Genomic DNA, 14,787 nt, shown 5'->3' with positions numbered 1-14,787 from the left:
GAGGGTGCAAGTGTGCTTCCCGGAAGGCTCTGGTGTCGGGAGGGCCCGGACTGTGAGGGCGCCGGCAAAGGTCTATGAGTGAGTTCTAACATTACAGACTTCCAGAGAGCGCTGTGGGTGGTCTCTGGGTACAAACGGCGGCGACTCGGGGAGGCTGCTCAGTGGGTGGCGGTTAGGGGGATGGGCCGCTCCTCCGACAAACTGACTTCCACCCCGCTGGGAGCCACCGCGACTGACGCGGACACATCCCTCCGCCCTCCACCCCATCCGGGAGAAGCGCTCGGGGAACCCAGCTTTACCCAGCGCGTCACCAGAGTTCGAGCGCAGGCGCCTTTAACTCCCGGCGCCTCCGCCCCCTAGAAACCCTCCCGCATCGCCGGGCGGCAGCAATAGCCAATGAGATACGAGCGGTGCGCACGAGGACCAATAGGCAGAGGCAACAGTGCGGGGTGCGGTTGCCAGGGGGCGGTGCCCGGCTTCCTGCCAGGCTTGCCACCCTAGCAGGGGCGTCGGGGGTTCTGGACTTGGTTGCCACTTCCTGAGCCGCGGGGATGGAGGCGTCGCGCTGCCGGCTCGGACCCCGCGGGGACAGGTCCGAGAGGGGTGGTGGCTGGTCTCGTCTCGAGCGGGGCGGAAGGACTGAGTGAGACCATGACGGTCCTCTCTGGGAGCTCTGAAGAGAGGGTGGTGGTCTCGGGTCGGGGAGGGAGGGACGGATTTGGCGGCGGGAGGCGAGTTTTGGGCCCCCCGCTCCGCGGTGGAGGGATCCCTTTTTCCCGGTGAGCGGTAGGAAGCAGAGGCTCTGCAGCCCGCACCGAGAGCGGGGACTTTGTGTTCAGGTCCCTGCTTGGGAAACTCTTGGAGTTTTCGTTATGAGCTCGTTATGAGCTCGTCTTGCTCTCTGTGGGCCTCGCTTACTCAAAATGCGTTAGCCCTGCTCCTCACGCACTGCCCGGCAGGATCATAACTGAGGTGGATGAAGTCCTTCCCGGGGGTGTTGAGGCGGAAGGTTGTGGGTGGTATTTAATCATTTGCTCTAATGCCATTGCTTTTGGCAGGCGGTGCTGAATTCTGGAACGGAGTCCGAGGGCTGAAAGTGCGAAACTAATCTTTCGCTTCTATCTGCTTCATAGTGATTGTCTTTTATTTAGGATTGTTCGTCTTATTTGCAGTGTACCATACCCCTTGTTTGCGCCCCTCTTTCCTGCCTCCGCCAGAGGGAGAGTCTGGGAAATAAAACAATCCGAAATCTCAGTCTGTCAATTTCTTGTTAGCTAGGTTAATGGAAAGTTAAGGGGGAGCGGCATGAATTCATTGGTTTCAAACTTCGGCCTTGTCGGAGAATTGAACTCATACACGCCAACAGTATTCCCCGCTTTTTATGCCATTACCATGGCAAATAAAGATGTAGCATGTAAGGATTTAGTCTGATATTTAGATTAGTAGATATTTAGACGATTCTAAACAATTTAAAAACGTCACAAGGAGGTGTTGGGCATAGAGAACCCCTGTTTTCCCCTTTCATCATATTTTATTTATGTGATAGCTGCTATCTGAAAGATTTGTTCTCTGCACTTTCTTTTTCTCAAATTGAGAGAAAATAACCGACGTTTACCAGTATAACCATGGAAATGCTAGGAAGACGAAGATAAAATTCAGCGTCTTTGTTGAATTCAGATGGTGTATGTTCAGTGTGGTCATTCAGTAAATTAATTGAATGAATTTATGGCAATAAATTTCTTGGGTACCAGGTATTTGATATATGACTCGTGATTTTTGGGGGGGTGGGGTGAGGAATTGACTTTGAAACTGAGACCAGGAGGCAAAGTGGCTTTTAATCTATTGGATCTGAAGTTTAAAGGGATGATTTTAAAGTTTTCCCCTCTTTTTCTTTGCAAAGAAAACAGCTCTTTAGTTTAAAAATTAACATCAAAGGAGAGCGTGAGTCACTTAATGTTTCTATTGCCCTAGGTAATATTAAGTGCCGTTTCTATGACTGTTTAACTCAGTTGTTGCTGAGGAGTGGAAATGTCTCTTCTATTTTGGCTTCAGGTTGCATGTTTAATGTTTTTGGTGAAATACATTGATACAGTTTTTGGTATTAATACCTTTCGATGTGAAGTATAATATCTGACTTTTAAGTTTCCTGTGATTTTTTTCCTTTAAATTTTACCATGTTTCCTTTGATTGTTTACCATGAGGAAGATTTCAATGAAGTGGAAAAATTACTAACAAACTTCAATTATTTTTCCTATTTCTGAAATAGCGGGTGAAAATTGGGGATGGAATTTGAAACATCACTCTCAGGACCTTTGTTGAAGCGAGGCATTTTGTATTATAGATTCCCTGGAGATGACCATGCCTGGCTAGTGCTAGAACTTGAGCTTTCTCTGGCCTTTGTCCCTGATAGAGAATTGAAGGTACGGTGAGAGATTTCTCCATGTGATGTGACCTTGTGACCCAGTTGACTAAGAATGTTCTAGCCTGTGGTTTATCCATGCTTTCTCATTAGGAATAAAAACAGGCATAGTAGCTGGAGGTTATGTATTGTCCAGGCTTGTTATCCTCTCTCACGTTCTCTCTTTTTGAAGATTTATTTATTTTAGAGAGTGTATGTGCATGCGAGAGTGAGTGAGCACGGGGAGGGGCAGAGGGAGAGAATCCTGAAGTAGACTTCCCACTGAGTTGGATCCCTGGACTGAGACTACGTGACCTGAGCCAAAATCCAAGGGTCAGCCACTTTACCTTCTGCACCAGCCAGGTGTGCCCCTTTCTCTTTTTTGAATGGTTCATCAGGTCAACTAATTGTTGGCAAATAGACTTACCCAGTGCTTAAATATAATCAGAATAACTAATCCATGACTGCAATATGTTTGGCAGATATTAAAAGCTCCTAATAACATCAGACTTGCATGTATTTCTCCAAATGCAGACCTAGAAAGGAGAGACTAATCCTCTGCAGTAAATTTTATTTTTTCTGAGACCCTTCTGTTCCAAGCAGACAGACTCAGACATTTTTTGGAATAGTTTTCATTTCTGACTTCGCTTATTCTTTCCTATGGAAACTCTGCTGTTTTTCCTGCATCTGTGCCCATTGAAAGAAGATGCTAACATTTGTTCTTACTAAGGGGAAATATATGCTTGAATTACTCGGAGGCAGAGTTGAAGTTGCCTTGCTTCTCCGTATTTGAGGACTTTGGGACAAGAAGGGGCCTTGATCATTCCTTTCGTTCTCCTGTTTGAGAAGAGTGGAATTATTATGGCTTCTTTCAAACTAGAATTTCCTGTGCTCTGCTTTTGCTTTATCTCCTCCAAATCCATTCACTAGAAATAAGCTCTTTGTTCTGCTAAATTTATTCTGCCTCATCAGATGTCCTTACTGTCAGAAATAATGAAGGCTGCAAAATTTTCCTGGCCTGCTTGAGGAAGACGCCATGGCCACATGCTGATTGATGTGCTGTCTTTATTTACTCATTTTAATACCTGTCATGAGGGCTTGATAATGAGGATTGCCATCTCTGTCTCGCTGCCTTAGAACTTCTGCAAAAACATAAATGATGAGTACTGTGTCATGTGAGTCACAGAACCCCTGGAAGACCATGGTTCTGAAGAGGGTTATAGTAATACTTTTATTGTTTATAAGATGGCATTTGCTGTTTTACCACATGCCATTGTGGGAGACACTGGAAACTTCTACTGGGTTCCTGAGTTCTAGTCCCAGCTTTTTTACTCTCTGGCAGTGTGATTTGAGCAGCTCATATACTTTTTTTTTTTAAGATATTATTTATTATTTATTTGACAGACAGAGATCACAAGTAGGCAGAGGCAGGCAGAGAGAGAGAGAGAGAGAGAGAGAGAGAGAGAGAGAGGAGGAAGCAGGCTCCCTGCTGGGCAGAGAGCCCAATGCGGGGCTCGATCCCAGGACCCGGGGATCATGACCTGAGCCGAAGGCAGAGGCTTTAACCCACTGAGCCACCCAGGTGCCCCAGCTCCTCTACTTTTTTGGCTTTAGTTTTCTCCTCTGGAAAATGAGGGCTTCTTTGGATTCCCTCAGAGATTTATAACAAATTTATAAAATGACATATATATTTTAAAATAATGCATGGCTCAAATTTCAAAAGATACAAAATAATATTCAGTGAAAAATATGTCTTTCTGTCTCCATTCACCTTGTTCATTCATTGATGGACATCCTAGGGGACCTTCCAAAGATATTGTGTTAAATAATCTATAAATTTTCCTTTCCCCCTCCTAAAGTTGATGATTTTAAATTTTAGGGTAAAATAGAACACTTTTAACCCTACTGTCTACTTTCATCATTGACGAGGTGTTTTTAGAATACAAACTATAGTTCCTGGAAAATTTTTCCTGTGGTAATTAAAGTATAGAAAATAAGACCGTAAGGGACGCCTGGGTGGCTCAGTGGGTTAAGCCGCTGCCTTCGGCTTAGGTCATGATCTCAGGGTCCTGGGATCGAGTCCCACATTGGGCTCTCTGCTCAGCGGGGAGCCTGCTTCCCTTCCTCTCTCTCTGCCTGCCTCTCTGCCTACTTGTGATTTCTCTCTGTCAAATAAATAAATAAAATCTTTAAAAAAAGAAAAAAAGAAAAAAAAAAAGAAAATAAGACCGTAAGAAGAAAACAAGTATTATTTTTCAGACAGGCTCCTAGAAGAATAAATCTTGGTATTCAGTGTTTCAGGAAAAAACTTCAGTACATCTGTAGTTTGCCTTTGATTTTAGGTTTTAGAATGCAACCAATTTTTCTTTTAAGATTTTGTTTATCTATTTGACAGACAGATCACAAGTAGGCAGAGAGGCAGGCAGAGGGCAGGGGGTGGAAGCAGGCTCCTGCTGAGCAGGGAGCCCCTTGGAGGGCTCCATCTCAGGACCCTGAGATCATGACCAGAACCTTAACCCACTGAGCCACCCAGGTGCCTCTAGAATGCAACCAATTTGATAGATAATTGACTTGTTTCACTATTGAGACAGTGTAGGGGGCCTGGGTGACTCAGTCATTAGCGTCTGCCTTTGGCTCATGTCATGATCCCGCGGTCCTGGGATTGAGCTCCGCATCGGGCTTCCTACTCAGTGGGTGGAGGGGGCTGCTGGTTCTCCCTCTCCCACTCCCCCTGCTTGTGTTCCCTCTCTCGCTCTGTCTCTCTCTGTCAAATAAATAAATAAAAATCTTAAAAAAAACAAAAAAGGAACAGTATAATTTTGTTATGGCAATGCCATATGAACTATAGATAAGGTAGAGAGGAGTTTGTTTATTTATTTATTTTTGGCTGAGTAAAGGTCTTAAGCTGTGCTGTTTTAAAAGGGAAAATCTAAAAAAAAAAAAAAAAAGAAAGAAAGGCAAAATCTGAGGGGCGCCTGGGTGGGTCAGTGGGTTGGGCCTCTGCCTTTGGCTCAGGTCATGATCTCAGGGTCCTGGGATCGAGACCCATGTTGGGCTCTGCTCCGAGGGGAGCCTGTTTCCCCACCCCCCCCCACCCCGCCTGCCTCTCTGCCCACTTGTGATCTCTCTCTCTCTCTTTCTCTCTGTCAAATAAATACATACATACATCTTTAAAAAAAAGGAAAGGGAATATCTGTCAAGATAAAATGTTCAGTAATAAGGCTTACGTTTGAGTATCCTTTGCTGCCCTCATAGCATGTCACTAATTTGATCTCTCTTGAGCTTCATACATCCGAAGAAAGCAGGGCTGGTATTGTGATCTTCATGTTATAGATGGGGAAGTTAAGAATGAGAAAGGATATGATATACCTAAGGTCACATGACAAGTAAGTGATGCAGTCAAAAGTAAAATTCAGAAGTAAAATCCAGGCTTTTGATTTCTAGTCTCCACTTCCGCCCCCCACCCCCTGATCATGTATTATCAAAATATCTATTCCAAATATTCTGGATGCCATTTTTACAAATAAATGATGACAGTGGGTACTGATTACATTCTAATTGTTTTTAGCATGAGCAGTTGAAGAAATCAGACATTTTAGTGAAGTATTAATTTCATCCAATGGAAAGGGAGTGGAAATATTTCCTTGGTATTGTTAGGCAAACAAATGCACTTTCATCTTTATCCAAGAACTAGAAGGAGAGTAAGAAATATTCCTGAAGAGAGAAATGTAACCCTGAGGAAAGGAGAATCAGGCAAAAGGCAGAATGAACTTAGATTCTGAGTAACATTCATTTTACATCCAGAAGAAATGAATTCTTTGACTTCTGACTCAAATTATACATTTAAAATAACCTTTCTGTTTGGTTCATTCAAAAGAATGTTTTTGCTTTTACTCTGTGGAACATGCAAATGAAGAGGGTTTCACTCTAATTTTTCTTGCTGCATTATTTGGGGCCAAATGAATGATTCAATCAGTTACCAACTTTTCCTTCTCATTGCCTCTCTCCCCGCAAACAATTTCTCCTTCTTTCTGAAGAAAAGAAATAGACCCACTAAATGGACCTCTTGGGAAATGGATTTTCATTCCCTGGCTTCAATTAAGTTAGTTGCAGATTGTGGCAGTCATTCAAGTAGAAAAGGGCTGAGCCTAGAATACTAACATTTGTCCTCAGATGAAGAAGGATAGGTTTCAAAGGAGTCTTTTCTGGCAGTTCTAATTTGATCTTCCTATGCCTTTTCCCAGGAGCAGCGTTCTGAGCTAGCCAGAGGTGTTCTTGGCATCTCAGTGCATGTGAAAACATAGCCTTCTAGGACTGACATTTGGGACTGGGACAAAGTAACTCTGTTTGTCAGTTGACTTAGAGGAAATTACTTTAGTAATAGCTATTGCCCACTTATGACACCAGAATCAGTCCAGACGGTGAAACCTGATGACTCCTTTTCACTATATACAACTAACCAACTCCTCTCATGGGTTTCTTCAGAATCCACTCACTGGCTTAGAAATTCTGCTACCTAAAAATACCAAATGAATGGGCATCCTGACTGAAAAGATTCTTGGCAGACTTGTTGAAATACCATAGTAGTGCAGTTCCAGACTGCTGACTGCTGGAGTGTGTGTGGTCAGTGGTGCAGGTTAGCATGCTAAGTTGTTCCACTTTTTGGCTATTTTTAATAATGCTGCTGCGGACATTAGTATCCAGGTCTTTGTGTGCACATATATTTTCATTTCTTTTGCATATATACCTAAGTGGAGTTACTGGGCCATATGGTCACTCTTGTATCTTACAACTTGAGGAACAGCAGGCTTGTTTTCCAAAATGGCTGCAACATTTTACATTCCCTGCAGCCAGGTGCTGGGCTTCCTTTCTCTACCTCCTCGCCATTACTTGTTATTGTCTGCCTTTTTGATCATAGTCTCAATGTGAATGTGATGTGAAATAGCATCTCACTGTGCTTTTGATTTGCATTCCCTTAATGATGAATAATTGAGCTTTGTTATATGCTTATTGATTATTCCTATATTTTTAGAGAAATATCCATTCATTTACTTTGCATTGTAATTGTTTTGGGTTGCCATTTTATTACTTAGTTGTAAGAGTTCTTTATAAGTTCTTTATAAGTCTTCTGGTACAATTCCCTATCAGAGAAATGATTTATAGATACTGTCTCTGTCGGTAGGTTGCCTTTGCACTTTCTCAATGGTGCCTTTTGAAGTGCAGATGTATTTTATTTTGATATAGTCCAATTTATTAGTTTTTCTTTTTATCTCTTTTGTTTTTGGTGTTGCACCTACGCAATCATTGCCTAATCCAGGTTTATAAAATTTGGTCAGATGTGTTTTTCTAAGGTTTTTAAGCCTTATATTTAGGTCTTTGATTCATTTTGTGTATGCTGTGAGGTAGGGGTCCAAATTCATCCTTTTTGCATGTGGATATCCGGAACCATTTGTTGATAAAACTATTTTGAACCTATTTTTAAAACTGAAGTGTAATAGACTACTTTCCAACTTAGTACCTCTAGATCTACCTTATTCTTTTGAATAACCACAAAGTATTATTTTCATAAATGTATCTTATTAATTGCTCACCTGTTGACCAACATTAATATTATCTTAGGGGGGTTCTATTAAAAACAATGAAAAAATAGCATCCATGTTACATGATGTATTTGGCCTAGTCTTTTGTAAACTTTGTATGTTAGGGGATGCAGAGTTTAATTTTAGTAGAGGCTGCTAAATTTCCCTCCAAAAAGGTTATGAACTTTTTCTTCAACAAACTATGAATGCTTATTTTTTTTATTTTAAAAGATTTTATTTATTTATTTGACAGAGATGACAAGTAGGCAGAGAGGCAGGCAGAGAGAGAGAGAGAGAGAGAGGAGAGCAAGCAGGCTCCCCACTGAGCAGACAGTCTGATGCGGGGCTCGATCCCAGGACCCTGGAATCGTGACCTGAGCCAAAGGCAGAGGCTTAACCGACTAAACCACCCAGGCACCCCTGAATGCTCATTTTAAAGTGGAGCAGTTACTATTCTTTCTTGTTGCTTAGTCCCTTATGTGTACAGATTGATTACATAGTAGGCACTCAGTAAATATTTACAGGTGATAAAGATGAGGGTAAAATCGAGGAGCTGCCTGCAGTTTGGATCAGGGTCCCTTTAAGCTGGTCTTTGAGACAAAGAATATAAAGCCAACTAATGCAAAATTCAACAACTAAAAATCTACACATTAAAGTAGGAACAAAGGTAGCCAAGATTAAGGAGGTACTATTATGTTCTTTACAGATGAAACAAAGCATATTGTTTGTGGAGTCCAAAATGTTTACTGGCAGTTGCGATAGGGAATTGCCACAAAAACTGTTCCAGAAGTATATAATAAAAGAAATTTTGATTGACAGACATAAGAGTTGTAGTTAGCAAGGTATAACTGAATGTGTGATGGGAAGATGTGTCACCTTGGAGGTGCTAAGATTATTAATCATTGTTTGTCTCTCAAATGTGGTTTGGTAAGAGAATTATCAGTGTAAGTTCAAACTTAAGAATCTATTTAAAAATCACTGCTTCCAGCTTTTCCGATATGGAGTAATGATCTCAGATTGACTAATCTTGGCCAACAGAACTGAAGGTCGGTTATGTGATATAAATGATACTATGGTATAGTGTGAAATGCTGTCCCGTGTAAGCTCATAGCTGACACAGAAAATAATGGAGAAAACCAAAGAGCAGAGGAGAAGTCTCCATCATCTTTTGTAATGTGTATGCCAATAGGGTGGATACTATTTTATTAAATCCATGAAAGGTACATCCACAGTTTTAAACTAAAAATAAAGTTTTTTCTTTAAAAAATGATTTTAGGTTTATAGTAACTTCTGTTCAAATTATTTCTCATAGTTAGGCAGTGATGTTTTATCGGTGTCTTCATTATTTTCCATAGCCGTACAGCTATAAAATGGGGACAAGTACTATCTAATTTTTACCTACTTTGGAAAGTCCAAAAGTAAGGGATGATGAATTAAAATATTTCTTTAAGGCATAAGTCAAAGGACTTTTTTTTTTCACCCAACTTTAAAGTTCATTTGTTTTTCAGACATTTGTTTCACATCTTCCCTGTTCTAGGCATCACGTGCCAGGAGCAGTGGTGAGTAATGTTAGAAAGTACTGATGTTTGTTAAGCTTCTTTTGTAATTTGGCTTTTCTTTTGAGTGTTAGACGTTTGTCTCAAGAGTCATAAAAGAAATGACGATGCATGTCACTTGGCTTAGCAGAGGCACTGTTTTGGCAACTGCTCTGCTGTAGTGAAAGCAAGAGAAGCCCCAGAGAAGCCTAGAGTACATCTCCTGACACCACAGCTATGGCAGAAATGCCCTATAAAAGACACCGATGTGGATACATTTAGCTTCATTACCCACAGGCTTGCTCTTGAACCAGATGTATGCACATGGTCCCTTAATAGAAGTTGCTCCTGTGGGTATTCCCGGGGTTCATGTTACTAACCGGGATAATGGCGTCAGTTTTGATTTCTAGTTGAAAAACAATCATCAGACATTCTCAGGGTTGTGAATTCAAGACCTACATTAGGCATCCAGATTACTTTAAAAAAAAAAAAATTTAGGGCCACCTGGCTGGGTCAAGTTGGTAGAGCATGCGACTCTTGATCTTGGGGTTGTGAGTTAGAGCCCCACATTGGGTGTAGAGATTACTTAAAAATAAAAGGGATGCCTGGGTGGCTCAGTTGAGTGTCTGCCTTTGTCTCAGATCATGTTCTCAGGGTACTGGGATGGAGTCCTGCGTCCGGGCTCCCTGCTTGGTGAGGAATCTGCTTCTCCCTCTCCTTCTGCCTCTCCCCCTTGCTTGTGCTCATCCACTCTCTCTTCTTTCTCTCTCAAATAAGTAAAACCTTTTAAAAATTCTAAAAAATAAGAAAAATAAAATTGACAGTTTTCCCCCCTTATTTTATTTTTTTTAAAGATGTTATTTATTTATTTGACAGACAGACATCACAAGTAGTCAGAGAGGCAGGCAGAGACAGAGAGAGGGGGAAGCAGCCTCCCTGCTGAGCAGAGAGCCCAATGTGGGGCTTGATCCCAAGACCCTGAGATCATGACCTGAGCTGAAGGCAGAGGCTTTAACCCACTGAGCCACCCAGGCACCCCTCCCCTCATTTTAAAATGCAGCCATTTAAGAGCCTTCACATGCTTGCGTCGGCAGCACATATACTAAGCCTTCAAGCATATTTTGAGTGAGCACATGTAGCAGTTAGTGGAGATCAGATAAGTGTACTTATAACAGACATTGGGTTGATTAATACATGGCTCCTATATTGATTTCAACCATTTATAGTTTCAACTTGTTTTATTCTTAGTTACAGTTTTTAAATTTTTTAAAAAGATTTTATTTATTTATTTGACAGACAGAGATCACAAGTACGCAGAGAGGCAGACAGAGAGAGGGGGAAGCAGGCTCCCCGCTGAGCAGGGAGCCCAGTGTGGGGCTTGATCCCAGGACCCTGAGATCATGACCTGAGCCGAAGACCTGAGATCATGACCTGAGCAGAGACCTAACCCACTGAGCCACCCAGGCGCCCCCCATCTTTAGTTTTAATGGGCTAAGAAGTTGACTTTTAATATGTGTATTTTAGGTCTTTACATGGTACTGTTCTGAAAAAAACTCAGCTTTTCCTTTCTAAATAGGGGAAAACCCAGTCCTCTCCTACTGTGTTTCTTTCCTGCTGTGTGTTTCTTGTGTGTCTCCTTAACTTCTTGCACAGAACACTTCATTTCTGACATTTCCGGTCCCCAAATGTGTAGGGTTTTGTCCTCACAACAAGCAATTCTCTGTGACACCAGCTGGGTGTCCCACAATTCAACTCAATTCTGATACCACACTAGTATGGGATCCCACAGGTTAAGGGAGAGGTCCCACAAGACTGCCTCTCCCCTGCTACCCCCATTCTTCAGACATCATTTACAAGCCTGGTTATCACCTGTGCTTCTGACCAACTGGCTGTAGACAGTAGGTTCACAGATCCCCTTCTTGGGTTCAAGAGCAACTCACAGAACTCAAGGGAACACTTAGCGTTTACCAGCTTATTAAGGGATATGATAAAGGATGTGGGAGAACAGCCAGATAAAGAGATACATAGGGCAGGCCTGGGAGGGTCCCAAGCACAGGAACTTCTGTCCACATGGAGTTGGGGTGTGTCACCCTCCTAGTAGGGGTGTGTCCGTCAACCTGGAAGCTCTCTGAGCTCTATTTGTGGGATTTAATGGAGGCTTCATCAGATAGGCGTTATCAGTCATTTTCAGCCTCCCTTTTTTCTTTCTTTCTTTTTTTTTTTAAAGATTTATTTATTTGACAGAGAGAGAAACAGTGAGAGAGGGAACACAAGCAGGTCCTGGGAGTGGGAGAGGGAGAAGCAGGCTTCCCGCCGAGCAGGGAACCCCATGCAGGGCTCCATGCGGGGCTCGATCCCAGAATCCTGGGATCACGACCTGAACCGAAGGCAGATGCTTAATGACTCAGCCACCCAGGCACCCCATCAGCCTCCCTTTTCAAGAGAATGGGGCACAGGGCTGAAAATTCCAGGCATCTTATCATGGTTTGATCTTTCAGGTGACCAGCCCTTCACAGGTACAAAATTCAAAAGGATTGAAACAGTCCGTAATGAAAAATAATATTGCTTCTGGTTCCCCTACCTATTTAGTTTTTCTCCCTGAAGGCAACACTGATATCCTCCCAAAGATACTCTGCATTGTAGATGAAAGATACGTATATATTTTTTCCTTTCATAAATGGTAGTAAATACTTCCCAGTTCCTGCACCTTGCCTTTTTCAATTGGTAAAACATCTTGGAAATTATTCCAAATCAGTATCTCTATATTTCTATATTCATGTGTTAGTGATTTTTTTTTTAAACAGCTGCAGGGTATTCCAATGTGTGGATATGGTATCAGTCCCTCTTGATGAACATTAGAGTGTGCTATCTTGGTATTATAAACAGTGCTACAGAGTCATGTAAAGTTTATAATCATATGGGGCGCCTGGGTGGCTCAGTCAAGAGACGACTATTGATTTCAGGTCATGCTTTCAGGGTTATGAGATTGAACCCCGTCCTCTATGTCAGGCTCTATGGCAGCCTGAGTTGGGTTCCCCACTGACTGTGAAGCCTTCTTAAGATTCTCTCTCACCATGGGGCACCTGAGTGGCTCAGTGGGTTAAAGCCTCTTCCTTCGGCTAAGGTCATGGTCCCAGGGTCCTGGGATCGAGCCCCACATTGGGCTCTCTGCTTGGTGGGGAGCCTGCTTTCCCCTCACCCCTCTGTCTGCCTCTCTGCCGACTTGTGATCTCTGTCAAATAAATAAATAAAAATCTTAAAAAAAAAAAGATTCTCTCTCACCCTTTCTCAAAAAACAAAATAAGTTCATACTCATACTGGACAGTTGGCTAAAGTTGGGAAATCGTAAGTTTAAAAATTGCTTAAAGAGTTTCTCTAAGAATGTAAGTTGCTTTCATTAGTGGTCAGAAATTTTATATTTCATACCAGTGTATTTTTAACATTTCAAAAACTAATGTTAGAGCAAATATGTGATGATTATACACAACTGAACTTATTTGTTGAGAATAAAGATGTAATGAAACCGTGGGAGCTATTGGAAGGTTAGAGTGGAGAGAGTGGAACTTGTGTTTGTTACTTTTTTTTTCTTACTTCATCGATACTATTTCTGATAATTCCTTACAGAAGTTTCACTGTAGAAATCACTGCCTCGTCTTTGATGAATGATGCTATGAAAGGCCGCACATCTTATTTGTAGCTGCTTGAATATAGCGGGTGCCTATTATTATTTTATAAGTAGTAAACCATTTTATTTTGACACAGAGATTTAACATTTATTAATGTATCATTAATTAAATATAAGCTACTTGAGCAGTAACTGTATCTCTCTTACATAACACATAGAAAAGGTAGAGATTCAGAAAACAATACAGATTTGAATGCATGCTTACTATGTACCTGACGTTTTTCTAATCATCTTCTTAATTTGTTCAAATGTTATATAGTCATATGAAATTATTTATGCTGTGCGTGGTGGGCAGAGGTTAAATACCTTGTCTGAGAGAGAAAGTAAAGGATCCAGGTTATTAAAAAGCCAGGGAACCTGGATCCAGAGCCTGTCCTTGAAATTATTCCTCTGTAAGGTTGATTGACTTTACTTTCATTCTTAGATATTTTATGAGATCATTATTAGGATCCCTTTTGTTAGGGAAGGAAAATGTAGAAAAGTAGGATTGTTTGCCCAGGGTATGTTTGTGGAAGGCCTAAAGTTAGAGCTCTTGGTTTAAGGGTATTGATAGTCAAAAAGACGCTAGGGAGGAGAGGATAGATTTTATCTCCTGGACTTGGAATGGCATGGCTATTGATTAATCATTGGTTTTACCATAGTTAAGACGGCAATTTGTATGTTTTACAAGTAAACTGTTCTTATCCTTTCTATTTACTTTATCTGTCCACATAGTGGCTTTTTTAATCTTTACATAACTAAACAATTCACAAGGAAGGGTGTGTTGTTTAAAAAGAAAATAGAATTGAGGCAGCAGGAAACAGGAGTGATTATTCCCTCTGCTCTGTAGGGAGGGATTGTGTTATGTGTCCGTGTCAGTGCCTGAAGTCGCAGGAGTCATGAACCGTACAGTCTGCTTCACTTACTGCATTTCACTGGTTTTTGCTCAACTCTGCGTTGTGCAGGTTGGGGTTCTGCTGCGCCAGGCGCTTGCAGAACCACGACTTGCCCAGCATTTTGCTCAACTCTGCGATTCACTGGTTTTTAAATTCAATTTTAGGATTCTTGTAAATACATTGTGGTCTTGCAACGCCCTTTCTTTTTGATATTTTGTCATCTGACATCCATAGGAAGGGGTGAAATTCAGAATGATGTTCTTTGAAAGAACTGATCAGAAAAAAACAGAAGGAAGTCTCAAGAAACAAAGACCACACCCTGTATTTGCGGGGGGGGGGGGGGGGGGAAGGAATCTCTTCATTGAGGTTAGTAAAGTTCTGATATTTATTGTAGTAAATCTTTGCTGAACAACTCCAGGGATGTGAGTAAAGTGGGGACTTGGGGGTAGAAACATGTGGGGAGGGAATGCTTCCCTTTTCCCTTTTCATTGACTTTTCTGGTCTCTGATTCATCTGCATCTTTTCAGCATTATCAATTCACACCTATAATCACATTTATAAATATTTATCATGTGCATATAAAATAATGAAATAGCTTATATGTAGTTAAATGAAGTTATTCTGATTTCTTTATGACAGACGCTTTGTGACAAATCTCACACGTACACATGCCAAAATTTCTTGGCAGTGGGAAATGAGGAAGTGAAGAATTGCA

The 14,787-nt window shown here is 41.6% G+C and overlaps 1 protein-coding gene across 5 annotated transcripts in view; it reads left to right on the top strand.

The window, feature by feature from the left end:
* The first annotated feature begins 20 nt into the window (after positions 1–20).
* Positions 21–14,787, top strand: part of TULP3 (TUB like protein 3) — a 68,727-nt gene continuing 53,960 nt past the window's right edge. For 2 of the 5 annotated variants that reach the window (XM_032349117.1, XM_032349116.1), the window contains exon 1: positions 461–592. In XM_032349117.1, the coding sequence (XP_032205008.1) occupies positions 552–592 (41 nt within the window). In that variant the 5' untranslated portion in view covers positions 461–551. Of the gene's footprint in view, positions 79–460; positions 593–14,306; positions 14,439–14,787 lie in introns of those variants that run through there. The other 3 variants (XM_032349118.1, XM_032349120.1, XM_032349119.1) reach the window with 3 other exon arrangements.

The sequence above is a fragment of the Mustela erminea genome, chromosome 6 (assembly GCF_009829155.1).
Source record: "Mustela erminea isolate mMusErm1 chromosome 6, mMusErm1.Pri, whole genome shotgun sequence".
In the NCBI taxonomy this organism is placed as follows: Eukaryota; Metazoa; Chordata; class Mammalia; order Carnivora; family Mustelidae; genus Mustela; species Mustela erminea.
Note: the sequence above shows the minus strand (reverse complement) of the source record. Positions and strands in the feature narration are given on the sequence as shown.